Source organism: Arachis ipaensis, chromosome B9, assembly GCF_059453495.1.
Source record: "Arachis ipaensis isolate K30076 ecotype BB chromosome B9, ASM5945349v1, whole genome shotgun sequence".
Lineage (NCBI taxonomy): Eukaryota > Viridiplantae > Streptophyta > Magnoliopsida > Fabales > Fabaceae > Arachis > Arachis ipaensis.
Window position 1 is genome coordinate 150,021,242 of NC_142444.1, and position 15,143 is coordinate 150,036,384.

The 15,143-nt window shown below is 35.1% G+C and overlaps 1 protein-coding gene and 1 pseudogene across 1 annotated transcript; both read left to right on the plus strand.

The window, feature by feature from the left end:
* The first annotated feature begins 386 nt into the window (after window positions 1-386).
* LOC107619081 (F-box protein SKIP19-like) lies at window positions 387-6,984 on the plus strand. The gene is made up of 3 exons (XM_016321288.3): window positions 387-562; window positions 721-1,130; window positions 6,177-6,984. Exons 2-3 carry the CDS (start codon window positions 802-804, stop codon window positions 6,982-6,984), a joined length of 1,137 nt encoding a protein of 378 aa, XP_016176774.1. The 5' UTR covers window positions 387-562; window positions 721-801.
* Window positions 6,985-10,544: 3,560 nt separating this feature from the next.
* LOC107616357 (putative F-box/LRR-repeat protein 9) lies at window positions 10,545-12,147 on the plus strand (annotated as a pseudogene).
* The last annotated feature ends 2,996 nt before the right edge of the window (window positions 12,148-15,143 follow it).

Consider the following 15,143-nt stretch of genomic DNA (forward strand, 5'->3'; position numbering starts at 1 on the left):
TCCCTATTTGTATTATTATAAAGATTATAAAGATAAAGATAAAGATAAAGAGCTCCCGTTTATATTATTATAAAGATTATAAAGATAAGGATAAAGATAAAGATTAAGATTAAAGTAAAAAATCCATGATTGCTCTCAGCCTTGCTTCAAACATGTTTCATGTTCAACTTGCTCCATGTCATACATAGCATTCATGCATCACTATTCTCATGGTGTCTCTTGTTCACACATCATATGTCATGCCATATCATCTTTTCATCCTTCCGAAAAGATAATCTGACGCAATCAATTTGAATTTTGAAATTGAAACTAAAAATAAATTTTAAATATAAAATGAAATCTCAATATTTTCATACCATACGCTCCGTTCTTTATCCTCATCGCTATTCAATGATTTTGCGACCCTGCCTCCTATTTCGAAACCTAACCCGACCCGAGTTTCGCATCCGAAAGAAGAATGGAACCCTGTGTAACCTCCTCCATTGTCGCCTCTCTTTAAATCTCGGTGCGCTCTCTCCCCAGACCTCCTATCCCACTCTGCCCCATCGTGGACACTGTTCAGGTAAACCTCCCCTTTGGCTCCTCCTCTTCCTTCAACCTCTTTCTATATAATGCATTGTTCATGATTTAGGGATCGGTCAAGCTTTCTAGGGTTAGGGTTCCATTGGAGACCATGAAAAAGACATAATTTATTAATCCATTAACTATTTATTTTTATAGGTTCTGGGCTATCAAGTTCTGTTCTTCTCTGCGGCCTGGGGGCAACACCAACACCAAAACCTATGAACTTTGCAAATCGCCATGGAGTACCGATCCATTCTTGCAAGGCCTGCCAAGAAAATAAACTGGTTGGATCTTCCGCATGACCTCACTTTGATGATCATTGGAAAACTTACCACATTTCAGATCTTAACCAGTGTTCAGTTCGTGTGCCGCATATGGCACCGCATCTGCATGGATCCGCTCATGTGGCGCACCATCAACATGTGCGATATTGGTATGCGCGATTCAGTGGACTATAAATTGGGGGAGATGTGCCGCCATGCAATTGATCGTAGTTGTGGCCTGTTGATAGACATAACTATCCATTCCTTTGGTACCGATGATCTCCTCAGCTATATAATTAACTCGTAAGTTCAAAATTTTTCATTTCTATTTGTATCAAATTACTTTTTAGCATTTATTGGCATATGATTTTTAACGTGATGTTTGTATTGGTAGTTATAATAAGCTCATCGATAATCTATAATTAAGTTGAGGAATTCAAGTTGAATTACAATTGTTAAAAATTGTTAAAAGCTTCATGAATTACAAAATTTATTATTAACTAGATAAGTGTACATGACTAAGTGTGCATGAATAAAGAAAAGATATTAAAATTAAAGATTGTTCACACATGTTTGAAGTGTTATCATTATAAACAAGTCTTAATCTCATGGCTAAGTGTTTCTTAATTATTAAGATAGTAATTAGAATTCGTGCATATATAAAGGATAAAAAGTGCTATCTTGTATACTAAAATTAGCTAATAAAATTAGTCATTATGTATTTATATATAAATATATAAAAATACTATTTGTACATCAAAATTAGCTACTAAAATCAATTACTAATATATTTGTGTATAAATATATGTGTGATTTAATTTATTTTTAATGTGTATTTATATTTCAACATGTATTTTATACAGGTGGCTGATTTTAGTGTACATGTAATATTACTCATAAATATATATGTAGTTTAATACATTTTTAATATGTATTTTGTATTTTAAATTTGTATTCTTAGTATGTTTATTGTTACTTCTCAAAGTGAAGTTCAAATGTTAATAGAGAGTACGAATATGCATTATTGTTGTGGGCTTTTTATTAAAATAAGTAAAAAAATACATTATTTCTTCAAATACGCATGGATGAAAATATTTGTCAGAATACGCAGCACCATTTCACAGCAGTCATCCACGAAATGGATTTTTCCCCATGTCACTCTAGCCGCTCACGAAATAGTTGAAGAAAGACTGACAAACCTGCGTGCGAGACTAACTCCCCTATGGCAGCCACGAAATGGGCCATATCCGGGGCGGCGCCAGTGAAATGGTGATCTCAGGTGAGGTGACCGCGAAATGAGCTAAGGCTTGGGTGGCAGACGCGAATTGGGCAACCTCGGTTGCGGCTCCAACGAAATGGCCATTTCAATGGGGGCAGACACGAAATGCATGGGTCTTCGGTGAAAGCTACAAGTTGCAGTGCGTTAGTCCCGTACAAGCATGCATTGGTCGCTTGGGGAGGCAAGGTTGGGACTGATGAATTGGTTTGTGTATTTAAAGGGGGGTAGGGAACCAAGTATTCCATGCAGTGAAAAATAGTGGAAGAGAGGGTTGGGTAATGCAAACCGTGGAAGAGAGTTGGAAAAAAAAAGTGAGTTTTGACTAATATTTTTGTATTATGGCTTGAATATAAAAGTGTGACATGGGGGATGGTAGTGGTATGAACGTGGAAGAAAATCTTAATCGGTTAGACGAAGTGCATATTGCCGCACATTTGATTCATAAGGTAAGTGTCATGTGTGGTTAATATTGTTATTAGTCTCTATCATTATTTAATATTTGGTAGTGTAAACTTAAGTGTGGTATTTCGTTTTCGGTGTTGTAGTCCGCACGTGTTCTGACGTCGCATGGCACACTTGTTGATGTTTTCACGTCAGAGCCGGTGGATCTAAGCATGGATCTCAGGCGGCAAAGACTTAAACCTTATTTACGATGAACAGGATTCTATTATGCGTCCTTAATAAGGCGTTTTGAGTATGACAATCCGCTGATAAGTGCATTTGTTGAACGATAGCGACCCGAGACGCACACGTTTCATCTCCCGTGGGGTGACTGTACCATAACACTAGAGGATGTGGCTATGCAGTTAGGGTTACCCATTGATGGCGAGCCTGTTAGTGGAACTCTTAGGTCATGGAGCAAGTTTCACCAGAGAGATATATGGCAATGGTGCGAAGAGCTACTTGGTGATGTACCACCCGGACATGTAGGGACAACTAAGTATAACATAAGGCTGAAGTGGATCAGAAGTCGTCTTCAACAGATGCCGTTGGATGCCGCAGATGATGTCATGATCCAGTATGCCCGTTATTACATTCTATATTTGTTGGGCGGCGTGCTACTACCGGACAAGGCCAACAACACAGTCTATGTATGCTACCTACCTTTGCTTGCCGATTTTGATGCTATTAGCAGTTATAGTTGGGGGAGCGCATGTCTTTGTTGGCTATATCGAGCCATGTGCTTGGCAACAGATTATACCGTCGAAGGTATGGGTGGCTGTCATACGTTGTTAATGTCGTGGATTTATTATAGCCTATCGTTCTGGGCACCAGATGTGACGACTTCGTATACTTTTCCATTAGCTACAAAGTGTGGTAATTTTTGTCATATCCTTCTAGCTTTAGTTACATCATACATTTTCCTTCGCTGTTTACTATACGGTTTATTTGCACGTACTGGTTTTGCATCAGGTGGGTAGGAAAGAAGGGACACAATGACTATGCTGAGCAACGCCTTCTCAGGCACCGCCTCAGGTTGGACAACCTGCAAGTGGACGAGGTGCGGTTTATGTTCTATTAATATTTAGATATGGAGATGCCTTTAATACCTTGTTTACGTTATAGTCCGCTTTTTGCAGTTTAATTGGATGCCGTACATGGATCCTCGTATTCTGTCGAGAGTGCCTGTTGAATTTCTCGGCCATCCTCATGGAGACTTCTACCACTTGGTTGTACCTCTAATATTATTTTGGTGGATTGAGATTCTAAATATCGACAGGGTATTGTGTCAATTTGGAGGAAGACAAGGACCGCCGAACCCTCCGTTGAATATCGACACATTCCATCGACAGTCGGCCCGAAATGACGATGGGTGGTGGCCCATTCGCCTGTCAACTTGGTTTGAGGTTTGGGCTAGTCGCCGAACCGAGGCATATCGTCTGCACATTGATCGGGCCGACACCTTACATCCTAGTCTGGATTACTATAGATGGTACTGTGACAGGACCCGTAGGTTTCTATCCGCCCCGGAAGCATTGCATGATCCGCGGACGGATGACATTCCTCCTGGAGTACCTGCAAAGTATGGAAGAGTACCGATGGTAAGGTTACCTGATGTTCCACAAGACTGTAGGCGCCGACGAACGCGACGAGAAAGACATCAGCAAGCTTCCGGGATGGGGTTCGAAGAGGTAGAGTTTCCCGAACAAGATCGGCCACAAGATGAGCCTGAGGTCGGATCACATCATTCACAGCAACAACCTCATCTTCACGGAGATTTCTACTACCCTCAACCTTACATGGCAGGAGACCAACCTTAGCCACCTTCCATGCAGCAATTCATGCCACAACAGAGTAGCTATGAGGTCGGTGGATCATCCCAGGGGGTGGCACACAGGACTTGATTGATTCTATGGATAGAGTTGGTTGGATGAACTTCTCTTCCTTTTTTGACGGCATGGACCATTTCATACCTCAGCAGTCGTCACCCCACACACCCACAGCCCATACTCGCGGGGAGGAGATCCGCCTATCACTGACACCGCAGTGTCATCTCTACGACCAGGTTATGATGTCTCCTTCATGCAGGGCCGACGTCTTTTATTCTCTACGTCCTAGTCTGATCCTAGCTTGATCCGACTCTACAACCTTGTATTCCACACCTCTACGAATGGTGTAGTTCTTTACGGCAAGCATGGCAGTTTCTCTATTGAGAAATTTTAGACCGACCTCGAGCTCCATCTCACCGGACAAAGCATAGTTGCTTGGTGTGTCTTCAGCGGTGGTCGAACCCATTGCACCGAGATTTAAGGACAGATAGTGGCCTGGAGTACCGCTTGACCCACCAACCGATTCAACACGACTCGGAAGATCCCTCTCATGGTAAACGGGTTGGGTTTCAGGAACCACTTCAGCTTCTTCACCACTATCATCTTCGATCTCATCTTCGTCGGAAGTGTCTGCCAACCCACCACTAATACCTTCTGGTGATGCAACTCAGTTACAAGGGGGAGGACGTGTACAACGATTTCCTCCAGTTTGTCCGTGCGTGACAAAGGCGTTGAACTTGGGACTAGGAGCTCTAACAATCTCCTGGAATGGCATCAAATCCGCGGCAACGAAATTTCCAGGTTGCACCACATTATTCACCACATTATTGGAACTAGAGGAGCTTCCACCAAGATCTTGGAGACACACACACAGCTCTAGTGAGTAAATACTTTCAATGCTCCGATGATAAGAAAACATCATCGAAACTTGTTGGTCAGATTTAATCTGCATTTTCTGATATGTAAACGAGTTGGCCACTGCAACTGGCATTCTGTAAGTCAACTTCGTGATTTCTTTTTTTCCAACTAGACCGGTATTCACCAGGATCACGTTCTTCAGCTCTTCCAAAGACGACTGCAGCGGGGTCATTATCCACAGTGGATCATCACAAACGAATATAACACCTTCAGATGTAACAGAAATTTCTCCATTAGGATATATGACAACGTACACATTTTCAGTGGCCATAGACACAACAAAATAACAACTACAGAATTTTAGAAAGAAAGAAAACACATAGAGAGAGGAGAGAGTTGCTTGAGATGAATTTTCCGGTGAGACACCAAAAATTTTCAACCATGCTTGCAAACTGTCTTCCGAGCCCCTTTTTATAGTGAATTCCTGCCTCCATTTCGTGTGGAGTACAACTGAAGTGGTTCCTTTTCGCGTCAGGCCCGCCAGAAATGTCAACCTGGTCCAATTTGCATGTACCATCAGTGTATTGGCCCATTTCGCGGACGCTTACCTGGACATGTCCATTTCTTGGGCGCTGACCATGAATTGGACTTCTGGCCCATTTCGTGGGCGGCTGGAGTGAGATGGGGGCAAAATCCATTTCGTGGCTGCCTTCCATGAAATGGAGCTGCGTATTCTGGCAAATAAATTATACCATGCATATATGAGGAAATAATGTATTTTTTTTACTTATTTTAATAAAAAAGCCTATTGTTGTGTGTTGTTTATCTTCCCAGTATATTATTATGATTATGGTGTTTTGTTATTGAGTTATCTAAATAAGTGACTTGGACAAATTAATTGTGGATTTAAAAACTAACAGTTTGTATGGTGATTCCTAACAGGGGATGTCATAAATTGCGACACTTGCGATTTGTTCGAAGCTATCGAATTTCAGACAAAGGATTATGTGAGATGGCTGAAAAGCTTCCATTGTTGGAGGAACTTGATATTACCCCTTGTCCCGATGTATCTAGTATTGCTTTAGAAGCAATTGGCCGAGGTTGTCCTCTTCTGAAATCATTCAAATTTAACGACAATAATGGTTTTGTTTGTGGCGGTAACGAAGAAGCATTTGCTATTGCACAAAATATGTCCAACTTACGCCATCTTCAACTTGTTGGAAACCCCCTCGACAACAGTGGCTTGAGCGCCATTCTTAATGGTTGTTCTCATCTTGAATCTCTGGATTTACGCAACTGTTACAATGTCGAGTTGGAGGGGATATTGAGGACAAGATGTGATGAACAATTAAAAGATTTTAGAGATCCAGATGCTCCCCTTGACTTTCAATTTTGGGGACGATGCTATGACACTGCATACCAGGATGCATTATACGAGTATCTACGCGAGAAGAGGGTTAAAAAACAAGAAGCTGAGAGAGCCGAGAAAGAAAAAAGATATACAGAGGCAGAAAATTTGGATGAAGCAAATTGGGAGGAAATATATGCTATATGGGAATGTATTAAAAATCCAAGATTACTGTATAAAGGATTAATTTTAGGATCAAGTAGGGGAAAGAAGAATAATGCTAAAATCAAATGGAAGAAGAAACATGGAAGAAAGAAATGCAAAATTAATAACCAAAAAAGCATATATTATGAAATGGAAGATGCACATGAATTATTGCAGTCTAATGTTTTCTTTCTTTAAATTATAATTTTTTTTTATATAGGTCATGTTTATTTTATTGGTTTAATTTCGTCTCTTATCAAAAATAAAAAATTGTTTGAAGTTCTTGGATAATATAAGTTTGTTGAGACATTTATTATTATTATTATTATTATTATTATTATTATTATTATTATTATTATACAGTCTTCATAATTTTCTTCAACCTCTTCTATCCCCAAAATCCCCACTTACATGTTTCTCTTTCTATGTAATATGTTGCAACTTTGGATTAAAGTTCCCAACCACAAGAAATAACTTAAACGTCATGCAATATAGTTGATTCACTTTGTATTCTTTTTCGCCATTGTTCATCGATCTTCAAAACCTTCGCCCACCATTTTTCTCGATACCTTGAAATCCTTTGTCAGGTCACAAATATGGATCAATCTGGTTGCAACTTACAAAAAAATGACAATTACGCTTATGTCATTTGGTTTTTGTTATATTACCAACATTGCCACGGTGGTAAATAACTTCTGATTAGCATTTTTGGATTAATCATTAGCACGATTAAGATATATATAACAACATTTTGATCAGTGTTTTAATTGTTAGGTGTCACTTCTATATTTGTCCATCATCTTAAAGCTACTCATAGTCACCCCTCGCTTAACTACCATATATAGTTGTGACCTTGTTATATAATTATAAACCATTTTTTTCACACCTTATATATATATAAGATAACTTTTAATTTTATTTTAAATTCTTAAAATAAAAATATACAAAAAGAACAACGTAAATATAACATTTTTCAAAATTGTGTGACAATGGAAGTATTTCTTTTTTTTCCCTAAAGGTAAGAATATTTTATTGAATTGAAATTAAATCAATTACAATAAAGTGGTGTTGTCTGAAACATTGAGAGATTATCCCAAAAGAACTAATTAGAGCTTCTTTACCCACATAGAAGAAAAAACTTAGGAAGAAGAAGAAAAAAGAAAAAGCTTAAGAGAAGAAATGAGGATGAAGATTGAGAGACCATATTCGTTAGCAAGTTTAAGCGTCTAAGACAAAAATTTTTCAGGAGACTTTCATTGGCTCTCAAAAATAAGTGTGTTTCGGTAACACTATATCTGCTAGAACAAATATGCAAGTTTCTGGTTGTACTGTTTCAGGGCTAAAGTGGGTTGTCACTAATTGTTAATCCCAAGTCCTCTATGATCAATTAGTTGGTGTACCTATATATGTTAGCTACTCAGTTAAGTATTCGTTGTTTGGTGGTTGGACTTGGAATGGTGGCTGATTTCCTAGTCAAGGATCTCTATGGATTTTAACCGAACTTTGAGGTGAGACTCTCCATTTAATTCTCTTTTCTACAATTTTTTACCTTCTAAAACGATCTACTAAGTCTATAAAGATATGATTTTTGGTTGAGTTAGTTTTTACTTTTTAGAAAGAAAGAAAGAGTATCTAAAATATAGTTGTCACAATCGAACCGGTAATTAAACCGGTCAAGTTACTGGATCACTAGATTATTGGTTTAATCGATGGGTTACTGATTGAACTAGTTGACTCGGTCCTATATAAATAAAAAATAAAAAATAGTCAAAAGTTTAAAATTAAAATTTAAAATACATATTTTTACTAATATTTTAAAAATATCAAGTTATTTTAAAACAATATGAAATATGAACAATAAATATTTTATTATTTTTACACTATCATAAATATTTTATTTTGTTTTTATATTAAAATAACTATTATTTTTAAATTTTAATAATTTATTAATTAGTTTATATCTATTATACTATTATATACTATAAGTATTTATTAAAAAATAATATTAATAGATATTATATAATTATAAAAAAATAAGTGAGTTTATAATTATTGTTAAATAAAAGTATAATTAATTTAAGAATGAGTGAGTTTATAATTAAAATTAAAATAAATTAAATAAAAATAAATTATTTGATGAAAAATATCTATATGTATTATAATTTGCATAAATTTTAGTAAGAAGCATATTGGCCAGGTGGTTGTTGAGTGCTTTTGTTTCCTTGAGGGTAAGGGTTCGAACTCTACTTCAAGCATACAGACACTGACGAATGTACCCATATAAAAATAAAACGAAAGTACCCTAACGAAAGATGATTTATATGGATACATTTGTTAGCGTCTGTATATTTTATGGATACAAATGGTAATTTATTCATATTTATGTTTAAAGACAGTTGATTAGTGATGAGACGCTATCATTGTTTATGCAACATTGTTAATAATAATTTTAGCTACATTAAAATTATAGTTGATGTTTTTTTAAAAAATATAAGTCATGTTTTTAAATTTAAAAAATTGTATATAATAAAAATGTGCTGTAAAATAATAATAGAAATATGGTAATTATTTGAGTGAAAAAAAAAAATTCTGATTACATTAAAGTCATAGTTGATTTTTAAAGGAGTAATAATTAAAAGGATTATCAGTAATATGAGTATATGATGAACACTAATACGAAATATGTAGACATATAAATTTTAATTTTTTATAAAATATGAAGAAATGATAGATATATAAAATATAAAATTTAATTTTTTTAAATAAATTATAATATTTTATTAATATTAAAATATAAATTAATTTTTTAATTTTTAATATTTTTAATTATATAAAATATTTAAAATATTTTTTATTTTAATAAATAATAATATATATTATTTTTAAACTCATTCTAATAATAAGGCTAGACACATTAACACCTGTCAATATTTAGGAGTATTTAAATATATTTTTATTAAGACACACTTGACATAAGTGTTAATAGTCACCAAAAAAAAGTTGACATAAGTGTTAATAAGTGTAGTGTTTGAAATATATCTAAACCCACTTCTTTAGGGAATTGTACATGTTTCATAGGATACAATGCAATATTTTTACTATACGGGTATATTTCTATGAAGGGTTTATATTTATTGTTACATTATTTTTAATTTTGTAATTGAATTATGTTTGTATAAAAAATATTAAAGTTAACATAGTATTTTTTTAAATAATACATTTAAAAATTTAATTAGGTCTTTAATGGTATATATTCTCAATTTTAAAAAAAAATATTTTGTTAACTTTAATATTTTTTATCGTAATAATTAATTTTTTTTAAAATTAGGAGTAAAATTTAAATTCGTAACTTTAAAGTGAATATAAAAAAATACCATTTAAACTATAACTAGTTGGCACAGTATAAAATCTATTTACAAAATTAAAATAAACTGAAAAACAATTAAACATATTGTTTTTGTTTATTCAGATTTTAAACTAATTTTTTATGTATTCAGTCAAAGAATTTATTTATCAGAACATGGTAAATAATAATATTTAAACACATTTAGAGTGGATGAAGGCATCAGTTAGAACTTGAGGCGCACGTAAAAACGGTTCAGGAGAAATAAAAACAAATTAATTAGCAAATACAAATCGCGATATATAAGTGGGGCAACATCAACATCGACACCAACACCAAAATCTATTCCTAAAAAATCACCACTAACTCAAACCCTAATTCCTCATTCGCCTACCTGTGAACTTTCCAAATCACAATGGACCACCGATCCATTAATGCACGGCCTGTGAAGAAATTAAACTGGTTGAATCTTCCGCACGATCTCACTTTGATGATCATTGGGAAACTTACCGCATTTCAGATCTTAACCAGCGTTCAGTTTGTGTGCCGCAAATGGTGGCGCATCTGCATGGATCCGCTCATGTGGCGCACCATCAACATGTGTGATATTGGGATTAGCAATTCGGTGGACTATAAATTGGAGAAGATGTGCTGCCATGCAATTGATCGTAGTTGTGGCCAGTTGGTAGACATAAGTATCGAGTACTTTGTTACCAATGATCTCCTCAAATATATAATTGACTCGTAAGTTCAAAATTTTTCATTTTTATTTGTATAAAATTACTTTTTAACATTTATTGGCATATGATTTTTAATGTGATGTTTGTATTGATAATTATAATAAGATCATCGATAATTTATAATTAAGTTGAAGAATTCAACTTGAATTACAATTGTTAAAAATTGTTAAAAGTTTCATGAATTACAAACTTTATTATTAAAGATTGTTCACGAGTCTTAATCTCATGAGGGTCACCTTTTTATCTTGTTGCAGTGTCAGTCTTATTACCCCCACTTTTATGTTTCTTGACTAGTAAGATATTAATTAGAATTCATGCATATATAAAAGATAAAAATTATTATTTGTAAATTAAAATTAACAATTAAAATCAGTGTAATTTATTTTTAGCGTGTAATTTGTATTTTAATATATATTTTATTCTAATAATTAATTTGGTTATACACATAATATGGTTGTTAAAAAATAGCATCTTTAGTGTTACTTCTCTAAGTGAAGTTCAAATGTTAATAGAGTACCAACATGAATTATTGTTGTGTTTTGTTTCCCTTGCTGGTCGTTATGATTATGGTGTATTGTTGTTGAGTTGTCTGAATAAGTAACTTAGACAAATTATTTATGGATTTAAAAACTAACAGTTTGTATGGTGATTTCTAACCGGGGATGTCATAAATTGCAATGCCTACGACTTGTTCAATGCTTCCGTCAAATTTTAGACAAAGGATTATGTGAGATGGCTGAAAAGCTTCTATTGTTGGAGGAACTTGATATTACTCTTTGTCCCGAAGTATCTAGTATTGCTTTAGAAGCAATTGGCCGAAGTTGTCCTCTTCTAAAATCATTCAAGTTTAACAATAATTCTAGAGGTAATAAAGAAGCATTTGCTATTGCACAAAATATGTCCAACTTACGTCATCTCCAACTTGTTAAAAACTACTTCGACAATAGTGGCTTGAGCGCCATTCTTGATGGTTGTCCTCATCTTGAATCTTTGGATTTACGCCTATGTGGCGATGTCGAGTTGAAGGGGAAATTGAGGACAAGATGTGATGAACAATTAAAAGATTTGAAGGATCCAGATGCACCTCGTGATGACTTTGAATTTTGCGGAATTTGCTTTGAAACCGCATACGATGATGCAGTAATATACTATGTAAGCGAGAAGCGGGTTCAAAAACGAGAAGCTCAAAAACAATAAGTAAGAAGAATTAATTCAGGATCAGGATCAAGTACGAGAAAGAAGAATACTGCTAAATCCAAAAGCAAGAAGAAACGTTGAAGAAAAAAATACAGAATTAATGACCGAAAAAACATATATTATGAAATGGAAGATGCACATAAATTGTTGCAGTCCAGTGTTTTCTTTTTTAAAATTATAATTTTCTATATAGGTCGTGTTTATTTTATTGGTTTGATTTCATCTCTCGTGAGAAATAAAGAATTGTTTGAAGTTCTTGAATAATATAAGTGTTTCAAAGGTTATTTGAAACGTTGATTTGAGTCCAAATGTGAGGTCTGGATCCCTTTGTATGGCAGCGTCTGATGTGAGGTTCGGATCCCTTTGTATATGGCAGCGTCTCACGCATGGTTCTGAAAATCGAACCGGACCGGCCGGTTCAATCGAAAAAACTGGGAACCGGTCACTTAGCCGGTCTGAGTAAGGTCATAAACTGCTTGACAAAAAACTGGTGAGAAAACTGATCGAACCGGCGGTTAACCGGTGAATCGGGAGAACTGTTCGGTTTTTTAGCGGTTTTTGGTTTGGATATTAAACTACTAAACGGCGTCGTTTTGAAGGAAAAGGAAAAAAAAAAAGAGAAGCTAAACACAACGAACCCTAATCCTAATCTCAGTCTCACACTCTCACAAGAGAAAGCACAGCATAGCCACCACGGGTAGAAGAGAAAGCACCCACGGGCCACGATCGAGCAGCCCCTCTTTGTCGTCGCATAGCCACGGCCACCATCGCCACCGCATCCCACCACCATCGCCACCACATCCCACATCCCACAGCCCCTCTTCGCCGTCCCACAGCCCCTCTTCGTCGTCGTCGAGCTCCCCTCCTCGTTGGTCGTCGTCGAGCTCGCCTCCTCCATCGTCGTCGCCGAGCTCGCCTCTTCCTTCGTTGCCGTTACTCGCCGCCGGTAATATTTTGTTCTTATTCGTTTGTGCCTTCCACCTCACCTCTTGTTTAATCGTCGCCTCCTCCTTCCACCTCGCTGCCTTCTGATTTTCTGTGCTTGATTTTATGATTTATTAGCTTGCGATTTGTTCATGATTTGTTATCTGTGCTTGATTTTATAATTTTTCTGTTCATGATTTGTTATCTGTGTTCATGTTTTGTTATCTGAATTCATGATTTGGTATCTGTTCATGATTTGTTATCTGGATTCATGATGAGGTCATCAGAAAAATTTTGTTTGAGTTGCTATTCATGATTTGGTATCTGTTCATGATTTGTTCATGATGAAATGAGTTGCTGCTTCATGATTTTGGTTGCTGAATTATTTATTTGTTCATGCTGGATTACATGATTTTGGTTGCTGCTTCATGATTTTGGTTGCTGCTTCATGTTTATCTGGATTACATGATTTTCTGAAGTTATTTTCTGGTCTTTGATTTTCTAATTGTTACAGATGGAACAATCACAAAGTAACCCACAGCCACAAGATAATGCTGTTCAAGATTCTCAAACTGGTTCATCCAGAGGTAAATCTGACCCAACTTAGCAATATTTTACAGTGAAGTATGACAAAAATAACAAGGCTTAATATACATGTATTTTCTACTTGAATACTTACAATGGAGGGGGATATATAGAATGAAATATCATCTTGCAAAAATTTCTGGACAAATTAAAGTTTGTAACAAAGTAACTGAAGATGTTGAACTTCAATTCAAAAGGCTTTTGGAGGAAAACAAAAAAAATAAGGCAGAAAATTATGAAGTTGTTTGTGAACCTCTAATAATAAACTTTGATGTTTGAAGTTGTTTGGGAACCTCTAATATTAAGTTATAAATAATTTATTATGTGAAATTTTAAATTTTATTAAGTTAGAAATTATTGAATTTATATATTTAAAATTATTTAGGTTTTTTAATAATTTTATTTAATATTTTATTAAATCGGTTCAATCCCGGTTGAACTCCGGTCGAATCAGTGAACCATTGAACCAGTGACCTCACCGGTTTATTGACCGGTCCGGTTCTCGCAACCTTGGTCTCATGTTGATGTTAAGGTCCTCGTGAGGAGGTGGGGGGTGGTATCTGCTAGAGCCTCCTATGCTTAAGTTAGCAAGGTTTTAGGGAGGTTTTTAGTAGAATAGAACGTGTATATATTTGAGGGGTGTCAGTGTATGTATAGTAGAGGAGATAACTATTGTTGAAATAGTTCCATCTTTATTGAAGTATAACCATTCTCTTTATTTTAGAAGTTTGTTAGGATTTATCTTTCAAAAAAAATAAAGATAGTTGGAGAAATTTGAAAAAACAATTACTTACTTAAATAAGCCTAAGCTGTCCCTTTTCATTGAAAACTACTCATTTTCATAGTATCCGACCTCTTTAAAGAGGTCAGATATGCGGTAAATGCCAGATATAAACAATAAGTTTGCTGAGACAACATTACACGGTCTTCAAAATGACAATTTCAGAGTTCCAAGTCTATAAAAATATAGGAATAAATAAATGAATATAAAGTTAAAATGGATCGAAATGAAAAATAGAGTGAGTGATTGGCTTGGCAAAGTCTCGAGAAAGAACTAGGGTTCCACCTCTGGGTGAAAGAACCTGCTTTGGACTGTCTTTCTCAATCTTTGTTAACCTCTTTTCTCCCCAAAAATCACCACTTACACATTTCTCCTTCACCTGTAACATATTGCAACTTTGGTTAAGGTTTCCAACTGTAATAAACAACTTAAACTCCATGCAATGTAGTTGATTCACTTCATATTCGCAATGTTTGCCACCCTTCAAAACCTTATGATTACCCCACCATATCTTGAACATTTGGATTAGTCATAACACGATTAAGATATAACTTAACATTTTAATTAGTGTTTTAAGTTTCTAACTGTCAGGCATCACTCTCATATTTGTCAGTCAACTTGAAGTTATCAATAGCCACCTATAATCACCATTCACTTGGTTATCATAGTTTGCCACCTATATATATATCTTTTATTAAAAAAATAACTCTCCACTATTTTTATTTTTTGAATTTTAAAATTAAAAATAGATTGATTTGAATTGACTTAAATTGTAGTTAATTTTTTA